The 18,012-nt window shown below is 44.9% G+C and overlaps 2 protein-coding genes across 3 annotated transcripts in view; one reads left to right on the top strand and one right to left on the bottom strand.

Moving 5' to 3' along the window:
- SIMC1 (SUMO interacting motifs containing 1) overlaps positions 1-2,601 on the top strand; it is a 132,190-nt gene extending 129,589 nt beyond the window's left edge. Inside the window, exon 12 of the mRNA XM_028102675.2 lies at positions 1,783-2,601. Within this exon, the coding sequence (XP_027958476.2) occupies positions 1,783-2,045 (263 nt within the window). The 3' untranslated portion in view covers positions 2,046-2,601. The remainder of the gene's footprint in view (positions 1-1,782) is intronic.
- A 94-nt stretch (positions 2,602-2,695) lies between these two features.
- On the bottom strand, positions 2,696-16,522 carry KIAA1191 (KIAA1191 ortholog). Of its 2 annotated transcripts, XM_028102678.2 has the most exons (9): positions 16,313-16,522; positions 15,134-15,246; positions 14,787-14,873; positions 12,005-12,183; positions 8,750-8,876; positions 6,570-6,694; positions 4,578-4,684; positions 4,241-4,383; positions 2,696-4,121 (listed from the first exon to the last, which is right to left on the bottom strand). In XM_028102678.2, the coding sequence occupies exons 3-9, from the start codon at positions 14,812-14,814 to the stop codon at positions 3,913-3,915; spliced, it is 918 nt and encodes a 305-aa protein (XP_027958479.2). In that variant the 5' UTR covers positions 14,815-14,873; positions 15,134-15,246; positions 16,313-16,522; the 3' UTR covers positions 2,696-3,912. The 2 variants fall into 2 exon arrangements, with proteins under 2 accessions (XP_027958479.2, XP_027958480.2); XM_028102679.2 differs by lacking the exon at positions 14,787-14,873.
- Positions 16,523-18,012: the final 1,490 nt, after the last annotated feature.

Raw genomic sequence — 18,012 nt, 5'->3', positions numbered from 1 at the left:
TTTATCTACTGATCCACCTGAATACTTTTTTTTTTTGAGAGTTGAGAGTAAGTTGCACCATCATAATCCTTCATGCCTAAAAATACTTTGGCCTAAGAATAAGGATATTCCCGTACATACCACAATTCATTATCACACTCAACAAATTTATCCTTAATAGAATATTCTCTAACATGTCCCAGTAGTATCCTTTATAGGTGGCTGGGTCTGTTTTGAGCCAGGCTCCAAATATCATTGTGTTTGGTTGTTGTATACTCTTTGGTCTCCTTTTACACAGTTCCCACCCTTTCCTTGACTTTCATAATACAGACATTTTTGAAGAGCCCAGACCAGTTATTGTGTAGAATATCCCATAATTGGGGTTGTCTAATTATTTCCTCACGATCAGAGTTCTGTTAAATCCTACTGGCAAGAACACTGACTAGATGAAGATGTACACTCCTTCCCAGCACATGATAGCAAGAGGCAGTAATGTCAGTTTGGTTCCATTATTGGTGATGTTAAGTGTGATCATTTGGTTAAGGTAGTATCTATCAGATTTCCCCATTGCTCTGTTATTAGCTAAGTAATCCAGAGAGTAAAACTTTGAGACTGTGAATATCCTATTCAGCCTTCCACTCAAGGGTTTTAGCACCCACTGATGGTTCTTACCTGAATCAGGCTTTACAATAGTAGATTGAAAAGTGGTTGCTTTCTAGTTATACGTTGCCTCTACATTTCTTAACTGGCCTTCTTCTGCAAAAAGGACCTTTCCCTTCTTCCTCCCCTCCTTTATTTACTATGGACTCTGCACTTTTTAAAATGTCATACATATAACCCATTTTTGTCATTTTTTTTTAATGATCATGTCCAAAACGTAGCCAATAAGAGGACTCTTCACGCTGGCTTCTGTGTCCTTTTGACGTGTTCCCGTGTGTGTGTGCACGCGCGTTTTCCCCCACTCTGTTTTTAAGCATTCCCTTACTTTCTTATAAAAGATGTTCCAGGTTCACCTTGTAATTTCCTTGCCATGGTCCTAGAATCGGCCTTTCCTCCAAAAAAATTCTGGTTTCTCTCGGTAGGGAGTGGGGAAAAGCATTAATAAATCAAGATCTGGGTGTTAATATGCTGATTACTACTGGGGTACCTGCTTCTAGGCCCTCTGACAACAGAGCTAGAAAATTACATAATTTTTTTTTAGAAATACGAGTTCATAGCAATACCTCAATTTCCAATCCCTCAGAATTCTTCCTCTCCTCCTGTTCCATAACTGAATCACTCTTCTCCCACAGCAAGAACCCTTATTCTGAACATGGATATATTTATTTGGTCTATCATACAACATACACGAAATTGTTTCTTTTCAACAGAATTACTACAACAGACCAACACTACAACAAACTAAGATACTAATTCAGTATTTCTTTGCAATTCTTTTTATACTAGAAATCAGTCTCCCAGAAGATATTAAAAATTCACATGGGTCTTTTGCAAGTGTTATATTAACTTGTAGTTGCATTGTTTGATCTAGGCTCATTGCTTAAATCAACAAAGGGAAAAAACTAAGACAATTTTAATTTGGACAATTTTAATATGCAAAACCTGAGGACCAGAGAGAACCAAGAACAAAGGACCTTTTAGAAATTTGAGTGACCACAGATACTCAAATGACCTTTGACTTGTACTCCTGTAATCACCAGTCAAGTCTTTGCCCAGGCTCTACCTACTAAAATTGGACTTCTTAAGTCATAAAGGAATAAAAAGCCATTCAGAAGAGTTCAGCTGACTTTTTCCCTCTTGCAGAGCACTTGCGGAGTTCAGTGATTGATCGGAAAGACTTAATCATCAAGAGGATTAAGCCCAAGCCCCAGCAAGGGGATGACATCACGGCACTGGATGTGGAGAGGCAGATTGAGGCCTTCCGCAGCCGCCTGACCCAGATGCTGGGGGAGCCGCTGGCGCCCCAACTCCAAGACAAAGTGCACTTGTTGAAGCTCCTGCTCTTCTATGCCGCGGACTTGAACCCTGACACAGAGCCTTCTCCGAAGAACTGGAGCAGCCCCTGAGGTCCTTCTAAGCACTGAACACCAAAAATACCTCCTGAACTCTATCTCCAACTACTTGGAAGTTCTGAAAGTATCTGAAGTAGTTAAAAATCTTATAGGACCAAACCTATCTTATTTATCTGTAGGTTATGACGACTTTCTCTTTAGTAAATTTTTTTGATATTCTATCCTAGCCTGTTCTCAAATATGGCTTAAATATACAAGGTGTATATATTTTTTAATAAATTATTTATCTATACTTTTTTTGAAGCAGGTAATACCATATGAACTGTACGTTTAACATTTCCATTAAGCCCTCTGAACAAATTCTGGACATCGATGTATGTCATTCAAGGTACTGACAACCTGTTTCAGAAGAGAAAGATATACTCACTTCTCCCTGATGGATCTCAAACATCCTATATTAGAGTTGTTATATTGCCTATGAATTTGACTTTGTGGCCAGTCCGTTAAGATCTAATGTAATGGGGGTGGAGGGTAGAAACAAAAAGATTGAGCGTGTTACAAATAATTTGATGTTAAAAGGATACAATAAAAAGGCAATGGTTTTTCAAAATACCAAGTTTACCATGCTTAGGTTCTATGACCGTGAGTAGGCAGAATGTAAGAACAACTCTTACATACACACACACACACAAAGGCTATCCACATTTGAGAAAGCAGTTTAAGAAGTTTGTTTATTGTCAAAACAAATAAGAGATACAAGCATAACAGAAGACACAAATAAATTAATTATTCTGATCATTTTAGACTCCAGGGCTTCTCGATGGAAAAGTCAGCTCAGCTCCTTATGTAGACATGATAGTATCCAAAACAAAGAAACAGTGGGAATTTGAGACAGCGTTTAAGACAATGACTGAACACATACATGGTGAGGAGAAATAAAGTGGCTTCCTTAGTTCCTTTCCTCAGTAACATACATTTATAAAAGTATACAGCTCTTTCTGGGGAGCAATGTTTCATGTAGAAAAATTTTAAATTCTTCCACTTCCCAGAAAAAAAGTCTTATGCCTGGCCTGAACGAGAAAATCAAAAGAGAAAAAAAAAAATCAAAATAGGGTTAACACTAGTTTCACATGAACCTCAAGACTATGATCTAAATGTAGGTACCACCTTCTGTACTTGAAAAAAGTGTAACATCCATTTATCTATACCAAACCAGTAGACTGAATTTTCTCCCTTGGGAAGTTTTCAACCAAATTGGAGGTAAATTAATTTCATTTTAAAAGAGCAAAATAGGATATGCAAGATGTTCTGTGACACATAAAAGCATCCCTCCAACAGCACTGGCCCAGAGGTGCTCTGGTAAGAAGTGGCTGCAGGACAAAGTGACCTATAAGGCCTACCAAACACAAGGACACTCCAGTTTCAGCACAGGAAGTAGGGGGGTCCCTGCCAAGTCCGGCTGCCAAACAGATCTCAGGTCCCCCAGTTGACAAGACTGGAGCACAGTCAAGAGGGTCAAAGTCTCAACTAGTTGGGCACACCTCTACTCCATGATTTGTCCATGCACATGTTTATAGTGGTAAAGAAATCACGAAGCCTCAGTTCTGGAACAACACAAACGTTATTTACCTAGTAAGCAATGATCAAAGATCTTGTCTAACGTAAATGATACAAAATGAATAATGAGGTCCCCCATACCTGACTGCTGGGATTATTTAAACTAAACCATACAAAATGGCTTCTTCCACACAAGGACAAGCTTTGCACTAACATTTCTCAAAAACCAATTACATCTCCAGCTCTAGCCTCAGTTTAAGAAGTTTAAAAAAAAAAAAAAAACCTTTCCTATGTCAAAGCCAAGGTAAAAGGGGAGCTGGGTACAAGATACCCTCTATCCAGAGCCCCTGGAATACAAAGAGCTCTAGAAGCCAGTGGGTGTGAGCACATTTAAGTCACGGGGTTTGAGATTATGGGTCCGTGGTGGTGGTTTCTTCCCTTCCATCACTGGGATGTCCATCTTGGGTGGCTTGAAGGTTGCTGGATCTTCAGCTATTCGGGTGGCCTGAACACGGATCAGTTCCATTGGAGAAGGTTTCTGGGCTCCTCTGTAAGCCTGGGTGGCAAAACCTCCTATAGAAGTAAACCAAAAAGCAAATTATTTCAAAATTAGTAGGCAGTCCCCAATAGACATGGTAAAATGCCACCCACATGCGTTTGTTTTTTGTTTTTTTTTGAAGGCGCGGTCTTACCTGAATCAGACTTCTGGAGGGATCTTGGTCCAAAGAGGCTCCATTTATCTGCCAAGTTTCTGTCCTTGTCCCCACTTGCAGAATCCATGGTCCCAGGATTTGGGCCAGGCAAGGCTGTGGAAGGACCAGAAGTGAACCAGCCTCTGGAAGGGAAAGAATAAAGCATATCCTTATACCCCCTTCCTATGCCTCTAGAAGTATCTCATGCCAAGAGACTGGGAACTGTCAACTTTCCTGGCTCCCTCTGAAACCACAGGCTTAAAGTCCCAATTCTGTATGCAGCACTAACTTTTCTAGAAGCACACTGCAGCTCGGGAGGCTCACCGGAAGAGCTCACCTGGACTTTTGCTTAGGGGAGGAGTGGGGGGTGCTGCTTGGGGTGGACTGGGCTGAGGCCGGCTGCTTCTCTTCTCTAGTTCTCTCTCCACTCTGTAGCTTTAGTTTCTGTGCAGATGAGTAAGAAGAGAAACTTCTTTAAAACGAGAGCAAATATAAAACAGCTAGTTGGGTATAAATAACTTGATTGACACTTTAACAACAGGCAAAGGGAAACACATTAGTAGGTAGAATAATTTTGGATTATAGAACAGATATTCCTTTGATTTTGCCGTACTAGACAAAATTCCCATCTTTAAGAAAATCTATCCATTCTACAACATATCTCAAACAGCTCTGTACTAAATACCACACTAGAGCTTTTACTTTCGGAGAAGTAATTTTCCCACACTTGCCCAGTAAGTGGAAGAACCAGAACTCAAGCTGGAGGCCTTGTAGGCCTTTTAAGTAGGGCCTTGAACTCTTAGGCTGCTTCTCCCACCAGCTACAAGCCCTGCCCTTCCCAGTGTCTCAAAGCCAAGACTTAGGCATGCTATTCCTCTCCAGCTAAATGCTTTCTCTGTGGCACCTGTCCCCTTCTCTCCCTTTTCCCTCCCATGGCCAGTCATTCTGGGTGCCCTGGGCATTGTAAACACACCTCTAACATACAGACTAGCTGTCTAGGAGGGGAGAGACAAGTCTACTTCTCAGTTCTTCTAGGTCAAGGCCCCTCCACTGTCTCTGTGCTCCATGTGTAGTAAGCCCAAGCTACATTTCAAACAAATGAGCATGTCTAAATGTTCTCAAACACTCACCGTATCAATTTATGTAAGCTGGCATTTCAGCCATCCTCAATTCTACTCATGTGGCCAAGATGCAGAAAATGGGCCAAAGTCAACTCTACCATTATACAGAGTGAACTGCTCAATTGAGGAATTCTGACTCACACCTATCCTGAGAAGTTCCCAAAGACTGACAGTGCCCCTCTCTGGAAGTATCTGTCTTGTCTGAGAGATTAAGCTGGTCACCAACCCAACCTTGATCCCCTACAGCAGTGGTTTTTACACTTAGGATGCAAAGAATCATCATCTGGGATGCTCACTGTGAAATGCAAACACTCCACAATTTCTCATATCCTTGCCCACGGGCCACCAGATCTATATTATTGTATATCCTTCTATATATTGTGTATCATGATCCCCCTCGTGAGCCCCTTCAGGAGCCAGATTCTCAGACAACTTTCGCATATGGAGGAAAAAAAACACCAGGAAATAGGGAATCAGGAGACTTGAGTTCTAGTACTGTGACTGGTTAACTATACAACCTTGGACCTGTCTCTGCATTTATAAAATATAAAAAATAGTATCTCCCGCCAAGGATTAGTACAAAGATTAAGTGAATGCAAGTGCCTCATAGGTCATAAGGCACTATTAAGTACCAGCTGGTATTCCCCAACAGAAAATCCCTTGAAACTGTCATTCATACGACTGTTTAGTCGTCATTAACCTTATCAAAAATTAGTCTTCACTTGTTTACAATTTTAGAAATGAAAAGGTCAATTCTACATTTGATTTTAATTTTGTAAAAAGGAAACACAGAGCACGATGTTCCTTTCCTGCTAAAGTGTTACCTCTGTTAAGACTGCCCTATTCTCCTCTCCCTCAAAGTTGGTCACTCTGGTACACAGAGTACCCGCTTCGTTGTTCATAATGTGCTCACACACATCACATGTGTAAGCTCAGAGTCTCAGCTGCTCCTCCAAACCACATGGAAACAAGGCGGATACCCCCACTTTATAGATGGATAAGCAGAAACCACCAGGCTAACAGCTCTGGAGCTTTCAACCAGAAAGCACCACCAGGGTGGGACTAACCCAGTACTGAACTGCTCGCCCGGTTCTCTCCACCGCTCTCCACGACGCCCAGCTAAATGCGCCGGTAACATCTAAGCCACAGCCACATCTCAAGCTATGAATGGAGAGGGCTTTTTTAAAGTTCCTAAGAAACAAGCTTACGTGGAGCGCTTCTGCCACTCGAAGGTACTTGGTCTCCTCGGTGGTAAGGCCCTTGTGGGGTGTGTAGCCAGCATCGCTCAGCCCTGCCTGTTGCTCAAAACGCTGAATGCTCTCCTGGGTCTGTTCTGGGAACAGAGGAGATGACAGTCATGCCCATCCCCCTCTCCCCCCGCAAACTGGGGGGGGGGGGTTCAACACGGACATCCGCTCTTCTCCCCAGAAGTAAGAGACCACACTGACCATCTCAGGAAGAGGGGTCCCCCAAACAAACATTACTTGTACAAAAGTTCTCTAACAAGAAGGAAGCCTTCCCTCACACCGAGCTAAGAACAGGTTACTCCCAAAGGGAGTGTCAGATAACCTCCAGGGAACTTTTTTTTGTATTTAGAAACGCAACATGGAGGAGGCAGCTGACATTCAGAAAAGTGCAAGTTCTCCAAGCGTAAAGGTTCCTCAGACAGACTCACCACCCTCATCATCCACGCACAGACTTCCACCAAAGAGAAACAGGCCACTTTTAGGCTGGATGGCACCAACGTACCAATTAGACCCAAACCACAGAGAACATGCCTTGAACTAGCCAAGGCCTACAGACCCCGTGTTTCCCATGTATAAGATCTGCCATCACGGTGCCTGGAGTAACAGATGGGCCGAACTCAATGGTAGGTCAGTCTGACCTGGCCAGTCAGTTATACTGTGGAATGACTGACAGCTTCAACTGCACCCCCACTACATACTACACCCCTTCATCCAGGAATGTGGCACCTGTGGACCAAAAGCCTAGACACCAGATGTCCTTTATGACTTATTCGTTCCCCTTCTAAGGAATGATTTTATTATCATTAGATATAAAAGCAAAGAAAAAAAATGCATAAAGATGTTTTCCAGTCTTACCAGGTAGCCACCTGAAAATGTAAAAAGCAGGAAAGGATTTAATGAATACCAGGATTTTAAATGCAGTTATTGTTTGTTTGTTTGTTTAATTTAAGACTAGAGCAACAAAGTTCGTGGCAGTATTAGTTAAGAAAAATAGAACGGTATGTCTACTCTACCTGTGATTATATAAAAATATGCTCAAAAGTGGAAGTGACTAGACCAGATACGGATGTGAGTGATGCGGCACACTAGGGCTGTTACAACATTCCGTACTGCTGATGAACAGTCTTCTCCATGGACAAGTTAATGCTGGGCTAAGAGAGCACTGCTAAGCTCTCGAACACCGCCACAGTATGTTCTCAAGCTGGCAAACTACAAGCGGTATTTGCTGATTCAAACGGTGCCTTTATGTGTGAATAAAAACAGAGTCCAAGTAAGAGTTTGGACTTTTGGTTCTTAGGTGAATTTTCCAGGAACTGCCCAAGACAGGCTGATGCCCTCCCGGAGCAGATAAACAAGAGCTACCGACTTCAAAACTGAGCCAACCAAAGAACCTCTCTGTGCTCTGCAGAGCTCTGTATCTAATAGGTGGTGACTCCCCACAGCATCCTGAAGGGCCCTCCAGAACTGACAAGCTCATTTAACTTGTTACAAGGTTTTAAAAGAGAGGAAAAAAAGGAAAAAGAAAAGCCAGCTCTTGTTTTCTGGTCTCATTAGAACCGCAAACCACACCCTTAAGGCTAAAGATGCTTGAGACACCAAACTTGCCTCAGGTCCAGGAAGAGAAACAACTTTGAGCTTCAATTTAAACTTCAATTTAAAAAAAAAGAAGAAGAAGAAGGAAAGAAGAAGTGCAGGGCAGGTGGGAGATGCCTCAGTGTGTCACCTTCTCCAGGAGAGCCTGAGACAGTCACAGCAGCGGCTCCCAGCCCCTGAGCACTGGGGCCATCTAAACCTCCCCTCAGCCTACCAGCCAGATTCCTCATTTCATGGACAGGGAAACAGCCTCAAGAGTTAAGTCACCTGCCCGATGCCACACTGACACACATGGGAAAATAAGACTGTCATCAACAAAGCAGCAAGAATGAACTTAAATTAAATGAGATGCTTCATATTTGGCAAATCTTCCACCTAAACGGATCTTTGACACCGGAGCGTCAGCAACCACACTGACAAGTGCCAGGCAGTCAGGCCATGCCATGCTAAGGCATGGGAGGCTGCAGAATCCCACACAGCCAGCTTGCAGGAAGCCCAAACCTTTCCCACCCCTTCTGCATTCTATTCTGAGGATGCAAAGTGCTTACTTGTGATCAGAGAATTCATGATGACATGAGTCGCTTTAGCCTTCACCACAGGGGCTTTGTCCACACTGTCAGTGGCCGATGACAGGGTCATGGCAGGGGAGGAGACACTGGCCTCCCCTTCCTCCGTCTGTTCAAGAGAAGTAAGGAGGCGCTTGAGCAGGGCAGGGGAGTCACACAACCAGATTTACTCCTTTAGGGGAGAAGTTACTGAAATACCTTTCATCTGATACGTAAGGAAATATCTGAAGGCGGGTTGGTTGTCTCCACTACCTTCCCAGCCCCTGTCTGTCCAATATCCCATACTACTGTGTCCCTAAGAATGCAGAAGAAACACTTATTACTAAGCCCCGACCATGTACCAGGCACTATGCTGGCTTTTGCTTCATCACTGCATTTGTTCAGTGTTTCTCGAACTTTGCTGAGCATCAGAATCCCACAGGACTTGTTAAACACATTGCAGGATGCACCCCAGAGCTAATTTGGGCGGGATGGGGGTGGGTGGGGGGGTGGCGGCTCAAGAATTCATGTTTCTAACGAATTCCCAGGTGATGCTAATGCTGCCAGTGCCCAAAACCACACTGTGATGCCCATTACTCTACAGGTTCAAATAATGGTATTAAAAAAAAAAAAAATCCAAGTAGCTTCCAATCTTTCACATGAGAGAGCTGAAACACAGCACCTTGGGAGAAGAGAACTGTGTTCATTCTGTTCTCTGCTTCTCCAAAGGAACTGAGGAAAAAGATGGTCCAAAAGGAGGAGAGAAGTAAGTACTGAAATGCCGCACCCCTGTTACAAAACAGGGTTTACATCTTGTAGCTATAACCCGCTCCAGTAAAAGGGACCTCTGATTTCTTACTTGGAGCGCGGCTGACAGTCTGGACCCAATAGGACAAACAGGAGAATGCATGCAGGGAGTCAAGCCAAGCTTTCCTTTGAGAGAGCAGCTGTCCCAGACTGTCAACTGCTCCAGCTGGGGAGCGAGAGAAAACTGGAAGCTCGTCCCCTGCCCAGTGGAGTAAGCAGCAGCCTTTATGATGAAATGGGTGTGCCCCTTCAAAGCACTATCAGAAGCCGTGCTTGGGGCGCCGGGTAGCCGACTCATGCGACTCCTAGTTTTGGCTCAGGTCATGATCTCAGGGTCGTGAGACTGAACCCCAAGTCGAGCTCCATCAGCACTGAGTCTGCTTGAAGACGCTCTCCCTCTGCCCCTCCCCCCACTTGAGCCCCCCTCACCCCCCCCCCCCGCCTCTAAAATAAAATCTTTAAAAAAAAGAAGCCATGCTTATTTTCTGCTTTTGTCCCTGGAGTCCGCTGCTCTGGCCTCGCAGCCAGGCTGCTGGGCCCTTTCTCCCTAGCACTGCCTATACTTTCTACACTGTATGTATTCTCTTCAACAAATGACTGGGTCAGATTTCAGGAGATAACTGACCAGGGAACTCCCCCCGCCCAGAGCTGGAGAGGATGCTTTCATAAAAGAAGCTCCCTATTTGAGAGCTTCATGGGGGGGGGGGGGGGGGCTCACTGAAAAGAAAGGAATATAGTTCTACCAAGTGAAAGTTAAGCAAGGAGCCAGGAGTCACACTATCAGCTACACACCCAATGTGTCAAGCCTTTTAATGCTCTTTTATGTAATCCCCAAAACACCTCCATGATATAAAATATTCTCATCTCTCAGATGGGAGACACTGTGACTCAGAAGTGAAGCTGTGTCCCCAAGGTCATTGCTAGTACATAGTCCCTTAGGGGATTCACACCCAGGTCTGCTTCAGCAGCTGCTTGCAGTGCACTTCCTGCCCCACCCTAGGCTGTCACAGGGCTCAAGTTCAGTGAAACTAGCTGCAGGTTAAATGGCCTCACCCAAACTTGGCAGGCCTAGTTTATTTGGGCATGCTTGGCAGCTGGAGAGTCAGAGGCAAGGGAGACACAGCCCCTGCAGTCAGGAAGCATATCTGCTCCAAGCATGTGAGAACCTCTGAAGCCAAACTGCACAAAAGGGCTGGAGAGTAGATCAAGGTGCAACTGGGGGAAGGTGTTGGTGGGTGGGTGGGTGCGTGTGCGCGCGCATGCGAATGCACGCACCTGTCTGTGTCTCTGTCAGGTGGGACTTAGGAAAGAGGCAGCTTTTTTTTTTTTTTTAATATTTTACTTATTTATTTTTGAGAGACAGAGAACATAAGCAGAGGAGCGGCAAGCAGAGGGAGAAGCAGGCTCCTCACTGAGCAAGGAGCCTGATGCGGGGCTCCATCCCAGGACCCTGGGATCATGACCTGAGTCAAAGGCAGACTCTTAACTGACTGAGCCACCCAGGCGCCCGAAAGAGAAGCTTTTACATAGGATGGCAGTGGGAAGAGGCATTTGAGGCAGGAGAAACAGCATGAGGAAAAGCACAGTATGTGTTCAAAAAAGAGCCAATTTTTCCCCCAATCACCCAATGAACATTTTTTCTTTTGGAATCTACTTTATGCCAGGTCCTCTGCTAGATACTGCAGATGGGAGTACAAAATTGGCCATGGCCCCTGACCTCAAAAAGCTAATGGGAAGTGATAAAATAACGTAGGGATTATGACAAGGGCCCATGATACAGGGGAGAGCTCAAAGGGAAAGGTAGTAGTCTTATCGAGAGGATGGAGGAAAATCCTCACAGAAGAGATGTCCGATCTAAGATTTAAAGGATACCATTTATCAGGAGTGGGGAGAGGGGTGAGAGAACAGGATGGGGACTATAAACATTCCAGGCAATGAGCAGTGTGACACAAAGACTTAGAGGCATAAGATACTCAGTAAGTGCATGAAATCTTAAATTTAATTCCCATGGTTGGATCACGGGGCAGGGGGATGACACAGAAGAGTCTCAGGTAGAAGACACAGCCATTCTATGGGGCGCCTGGGTGGCTCAGTCGGTTAAGCATCTGCCTTCAGCTCAGGTCATGATCCCAGGGTCCCAGGATCAAGCCTTGCATCAGGCTCCCTGCTCAGCGGAGAGCCCGCTTCTCCCTCTCCCTGCTGCTCTACCTACTTGTGCTCTCTCTCTCTGTCAAATAAATAAATAAAATCTTAAAAAAAAAAAAGACACAGCCATTCTAGTTTGAATTCACAAGAAAAAAAAGGCCCACCAACTCCAGCTGAGGCACTGAAAACATACAGGGACTGGTGACTGCCCAATTCTACAGGCCAGGAGCCACTGAAGGCTTTTGGAGCAGAGGAAGGAAAACGAAGAGGTTGGGCTTGCCAGAAGCAGTCAGTGGAGTCAGATACCTTGGCGAGGTGCTGATACTTGCGCTCTGGAATCACTGGCTTCCAGGGGATGCTGCCCATGTCCGATGGAGGAGGAGTCATGGGTGTAGGGTCCTCGAGGGCATCATCATAGCTGAATGCCCGGCGGTACATCCCGATGGGCAGGGACATCTTGCCTAGAGGCCCACTAGGCTCAAGAGCTAAGAACAGAGATACCTGTCAGGATGGGTTCAGCAGTTGAACATGCTAGTATCTTTAAATTCATCTTTAGGCAGGAAAGCTCTCAAACATTCTTATTCTGGGTCAGAGCAATAGCTCATTATTAAGTTAATCAACTTAATAGCTAATCCACTCAAGGAAAAGTAATAGTACTTAGTCCTTTCTTTATGCCTGACACTTTGAATTCTCCATTTTACCCATTCAGAGCCTTAATCCACTTTTATGGAGTAGAAAAACACAGTTCAATTTAAATTTACTTGAGCAAGCTCAAACAACTTCAAAGTACAGTTCGGAGTCAAAATCCAAACCTATCTGATTTCAAAGCTTATGTTCTTTGTGCCACAGAAGCCACCCCACAGTGATGCCACGGCTCTCAACTCATGCAGGACTGAAGATACGAAGTTCTTGCTCCCATTTTATAGATAAGGAAACTAAGGCCTAGAGGTAAAGTGATTTGCCAAAGCTCATTCAGAAAGTAGCCAGCTGGGGCTCAACTGCAAATCTTCTGCCTTCCTACCTAACTTTACCAAAAGAAAACCAAGAGTGCTATTACAAGAAATATTTAAAACAATTTGCTATCCAGTGTCACCTCTAGTTTCGAGCACTCTATATGACTTAAACAGCAGAGCCAATTTCCATCACGGAAATTGCTGACAACCACTCATAGAACACTGCCAGGCGATCCTGCCATTCCTGTTCACTGGAACGGACTGGCGGAATGGCCCACTGTGACGCAGGCACCCTATTTCAAGGGCACTCTCAGTTCTGCCAGACCAGGGAGCAAAGTTCATTTTAGTTTGTCGGCTAATCCTTTCACAGCAGAACTGATGCCCAGATCCTGCCTTCAGCAGGACGTTTTCCTGCTTAAAATTATATCGTAACTCTCTAAGACATCAACTTCAATGGCAATAAATCCCAAACCAGCAAAGAGACTTCATTTAAACAGAAAGGAGAACAAGCAGCTACCATTTTTATTACTATTAATAGTTACTAACAAATCCACAGAAATAAAGAATTGGTGGTTGCCAGAGACTGGGATGGGACAGAGGAGGAGTCACTGCTAATGGGTACAAGGTTTTCCTTTTGGGGTGATGCAACGTTCTGGAATTAGATGGTGGTGATGGCTGTACCACCATGTGAATATACTAAACACCACTAAATGGTTCACTTTAAATGGGAGTTTTATGGTATGTGTATTCTCTCAATTAAAACAAATATAGTTAACCGTCCGCCTTGGGCTCAGGTCATGATCTCAGGGTCCTAGGATCGAGCCCCACGTCGGGCTCCCTGCTCTGTGGGGAGCCTGCTTCTCCCCTCCCCCTCTACTGCTCCCCCTATTTGTGCTTGCACTAAGTAAATAAAAAATAATAATAATAAATAAAAATTAAAAAAACAAACAAACATATAAGCAAATAATGATTACCAAATACCCTTCCTTGCTGGGCAGCTACATCCCTCATCTTACCTGATCCTCATTAGGCAGATATTCTTCCCATTTTCCAGCTCAGGAAACTGAGGCATAGGTCTTAAGTGACACCCAGCTAGCAAAGTGGGGACTGCATAACAGATCTAAGCCAGTGTTCACACTCTACATGCAACACTCCATGCTCCCCACACTACAAAGCTTTAACCTTATGAGCACAACCCTATGACCCAGATGGTTACAGGGAGTTTATGGTAATCTCAGCAACAGTGAAACACAAACTAAAACACAAACTGATGATGTTAGAGACCACAGATGGATACACATCAGGAGACATGGGGGAAACTCCTCTATTAATCAACTTAATTTGGGAGCAACTTCAAAACATCTTAAAGATTCCTCCCAGCAGCCATCCCGATAGCCCTCCTAAAAATAATAAAGTCAGCTAAAATTCAGTAGGAAATATACTCCTACAGATAGAGACCAAAAAATTGTCTGCGCAGTAAATATATATTCATCACTAACTTTTAACTCACATTTTCACATATGTTATGCTTAATCTTCACAGCAACCTTGAGAGAGAGGCACTATCTGACTGAGAATCAAAATCTGAGTGAGTCAGATTTGATTAAAAATCACGGGCCCTTCCCACTAAAACAGTCCTGGGAGGGATCAATGACTTTAGTAACCCAGAAAGTACTGCCCTACACAGGCCCAGGATTCATTAAATGTTGCTGTGAGCATTTTCCTAACTGCCCAAGTTTAATCTACCTTTAAATCAGGCCGGTGCCTTTTTGCCCAGACCTCCATTCTGCCCACCCTCAATCCCCTCCAAAAAGGGGAATTAGTACAATCGTTTGGTACATATTACAAGAACCAAACAACTTATTCTGAATTCTTATTTGGTATCTGTAGGAAAGTGACAAATTTGGCATACCTTTAAGTATGAAATGACTGTTCTCTCTCAATTTAGGGTTTGGGTTCATACCCTGGCTGGGTGGTTAATAAGGTAATATTTAAATGATGCCAATCTATTAAGTTTAAATACTTGCCTGGTGGCAGAAAGTAACCATTAATATATGGTTGAGAAAAAAAGTGGTTTCTATTTAGCTTAAAACATTAAGGGCAAAGCAAGACTTTATCAAAAAGAATTAAGTTTACCAGGCACTTCTGGTTGTCTCGAAGCCATTGAAAGACTGGGATCCAGATGCTTTTTCTATATAGAATTCGGAGATGAGTCCCTGCCACCTAATAAAAATAACAAAGGGCATTTTCTTACAGTGAACACCAAAGAATTGCTCCAGTGCTGTTCTTCTGACAGGCACACAGAGTTTTATGGCTTGTTTACAAGGCTGAAGCACACATAAAAGAGCCAATGGGTGACAAACATGCCAAAGGAGGTTTAAAAAAAATTTTTTTAAAGGAGAAAGTCAAAGGTCTCACCTGTGGCTGATCTTAACACCTGTGATATGACAAAGGCACTATATGTGGTGAAAAGGTCACCTTACCCGAGTGAAATGATGTGACGATTATGCTGACAGACAGGTATTAATGAGGAACATTGTCCAGCTGCTGCAAATTAGCAAATCTGCTTGGGAAGAGTCCATCCATTTCAGAGGTTCTAAGAATAACAAACAACCAGCATTGGTATAGCCCTTCAGAGTCTGCCAAACACCTCCCTGTACCTTCATGTATTCTCCACAACCTTGCAAGAGTGATTATACATATCATTTTTAAGTAAGTTAGGACTTACTTAACCAACAGCAAGGGGCTATTTACCATAATGGATAAACTCATTCTTTGTTGCTAACACTAATACTCCTAAGGGTTTTTATACAACACTTATCTTGCGTTTTAACCCTGCAGCAACTCTGCAAAGCACTCATTTATCCCCTAAAATTTTAAAAGAAGGAAACTAAAAATCAGGAGATGTATTTATGTGATTTGTCCAAGGTCACAGGTAAGTGGCCGGATCTGCAAGGCAGGTAGTTTCACCCCCATTTTCAGGGGAATTAAAACAAAACCCTGAAAAGGCCAAGTTATTTGCTTTTCAACTTGCTACACTGCCCCTCTACCTGATTAAGTTCAGGGGACAAACTAGTTAGTTCTTCATTAAAGAGCATCGAAGAAACCAAAGTTCAGCCATCCTCCGGGTCCAGGAAGCATTCAGACCCACATACATCCTTTCCACTTCCCCTTCCCTTTCCCTGTTCCCACTCCCCGCAGAGCTCACGCAGCTCCTTCACAGGATACGGAACAAAGCCACCAGGATTTGAAAGGTCAGGTCTGACCCAACCCCCCTCCCACCCCGCGAGACTAAGAAAAAGGAGATTAAGGCCGGGGCCTGGCACAAGCCGAAGGTCCTCCGAGGGCCGGGCAAGCCGGAGGCATGAGATTGAGGGCGTGGAATGGGGGTCACGGCCTAGGCCAGTCTGAGGAAGCCGAGGCGAGGCCCGGTGCGGGGGTTGCAGGGGGACCATCAGAGAGAAGTCCCACTGGGAGACCCCAGATGGTGCGGCAAGAGAGGCAAGGGGCGGTCGGGCCGAGCTCTGCGCCTGGGGAGGGGAGAAGGGAGAGGGACCCAGAGGCCCCGGGTCAGCGCCTCGGTGGAGGGGCCAGGGGCGCGCCCCTTCGGATGCGCGAAGGACGCAGCCCCAAGGAGGTCCAGGCTCGGTCAGTCTGGTTACCTGTTCTTTCGCCCCCGCGGGGCTGCCTGCGGCCCGAGCTCCGGCACTAAAGAGGCTCTGAGGACCCACGTCTCAGGAGGCGCTGTGACGCAGTAGGGACCCAAGCCATGGTGTGAGCGGCGTTATGCCCGTGGCGACACCGAAGGCCCCAGGCACCAACCAGGGAACACTGGACGCCGGGTCGGCCGGCAGCCTTCCCGTACAGCCTTCCGAGGTCTCGTCACAGCACGCGAGACTTGGCCCGAGAGGCCCTCGGGGCATGCTGGGAACTGTAGTCCAAGGTCGGGAAGGCTCCAGGACTTTACCCGCAGGGTGAGTTGGGGGACCACAGTTCCGAGTGTAGAACTAGCCATCTCCCTGAGGAAGAGCCCCCCTTTACCACCATCCTGTGCCTTGGTCTGTGACAGGCTGAGGAAGATGGAGATAGCACTGCAAAGTGACACCTTCAAACTCGTTTCGCGGAGGTGAAGTTGGGGCCCAGAGAGATGAGAAATCACTTGACTCATTAAGAGGTGAAGTGAGCAGGCACCCCCTTCCAGAAACAGCTGTTAGGAAGGGTTCATACTAACAGCACAACCGAGGAGCACCTGCTCTCCCCTCGGTCCTAATATCATTTCCCTTTTACACTAAGGAAAGTGACACTTGGAAAGGTGCCAGCTCAAATGTCACATCCTGAAGGAAGACTTCTTTTTTTTCCCCCTAATGGGTTTAGAAATATGACAAAACAGCAAAGTTGAGGAAGTAAAAGAAGATGAAAAAAGAAATCTATCCCCATTTCTACCCCACGTCCAAAGCTTGCCATCAAGGCTCATCTCAGGGGGCTCTGAGGACTGATCTCACATTTAGATTCTGCATGTGACATGTGCTGGGCCTACTGGCAGGCCCCACAGGCTTCACTCCTGCAACTTTAAACTTCGTGTGCCATTACCAAACCTCGGTGCTTGAGCGCGCCACGAATTCAAATCTTTTATGAATTCTAGAATTAGCTTCTGAAAAGCACAATTACACTGCAGTGTGATTTTTGTGTGTTAAAAGTGTTACTTTGGGGGAAAAAAGTGTTACTTTGGGGGCGCCTGCGTGGCTCAGTGGGTTAAGCAGCCGAGTCTGGATTTGGATCAGGTTCTGATCTCAGGGTCGTGGGATGGAGCATCATATCTGCTCCGCCCTGAGCACAGAGTCTGCTTGTCTGTCTCCCTCTGTTCCTCCCACCCCCTTGCTGACACCTTGCCCTCCTCCACAAAAGGATAGGCTACCCCGCACATTTCAGTCAAGGGGGAGAAACAGGACTTTGTACCCTTATATAAATGATAAACAGCAGCTTGTTTTTATCACCAAATAAAACTAAAGTCTTTCCTGACTCTCTGACTAAAACAACTTTATCTCTGACTTTAATAGTACAAATTTCTGAACCTATGGCATTATGTTGATCATCAGGTAAGAAAATTGCTGTTTCCCACAAAAAACAGACTAACCTTTTAACCTTCACGATCTTATGGGGTTTTCCCCTTTAAATAGGTGTTGTATTTTTTACTGAGGAGCAAATTATTTTAAAGCCTGGTGCCCCTTAGAAGGCTTCTTTGCAAGTAAACCACTTTTTGAAAGGGTCTGGTTGCATAGCCGAGGATTCAGTCAAAACTGAATCCAGAAGGCCCAGGAAGGGTACGTTTTGAACTGTTTGAACTCAGGCCATCTTTTGCAGC

This window comes from Eumetopias jubatus, unplaced genomic scaffold (genome assembly GCF_037043125.1).
Source record: "Eumetopias jubatus isolate StellerSeaLion01/CBP00866 unplaced genomic scaffold, mEumJub1_p1.0 scaffold_5, whole genome shotgun sequence".
In the NCBI taxonomy this organism is placed as follows: domain Eukaryota; kingdom Metazoa; phylum Chordata; class Mammalia; order Carnivora; family Otariidae; genus Eumetopias; species Eumetopias jubatus.
The sequence above is the reverse complement of the archived record's forward strand: the minus strand, read 5'-3'. Positions and strand labels throughout refer to the sequence as shown.

Excerpts from the sequence above, each read along its gene's own strand:
- KIAA1191 (XM_028102678.2), bottom strand. The coding sequence starts at position 14,814 with ATGGCTTCGAGACAACCAGAAGTGCCTG. Across the intron at positions 8,877-12,004 it reads AGTATCAGCACCTCGCCAAG|ACGGAGGAAGGGGAGGCCAG; the intron begins GTATCTGACTCC and ends TCTCTTGAACAG. Across the intron at positions 4,685-6,569 it reads GAGTGGCAGAAGCGCTCCAC|AAACTAAAGCTACAGAGTGG; the intron begins GTAAGCTTGTTT and ends TCATCTGCACAG.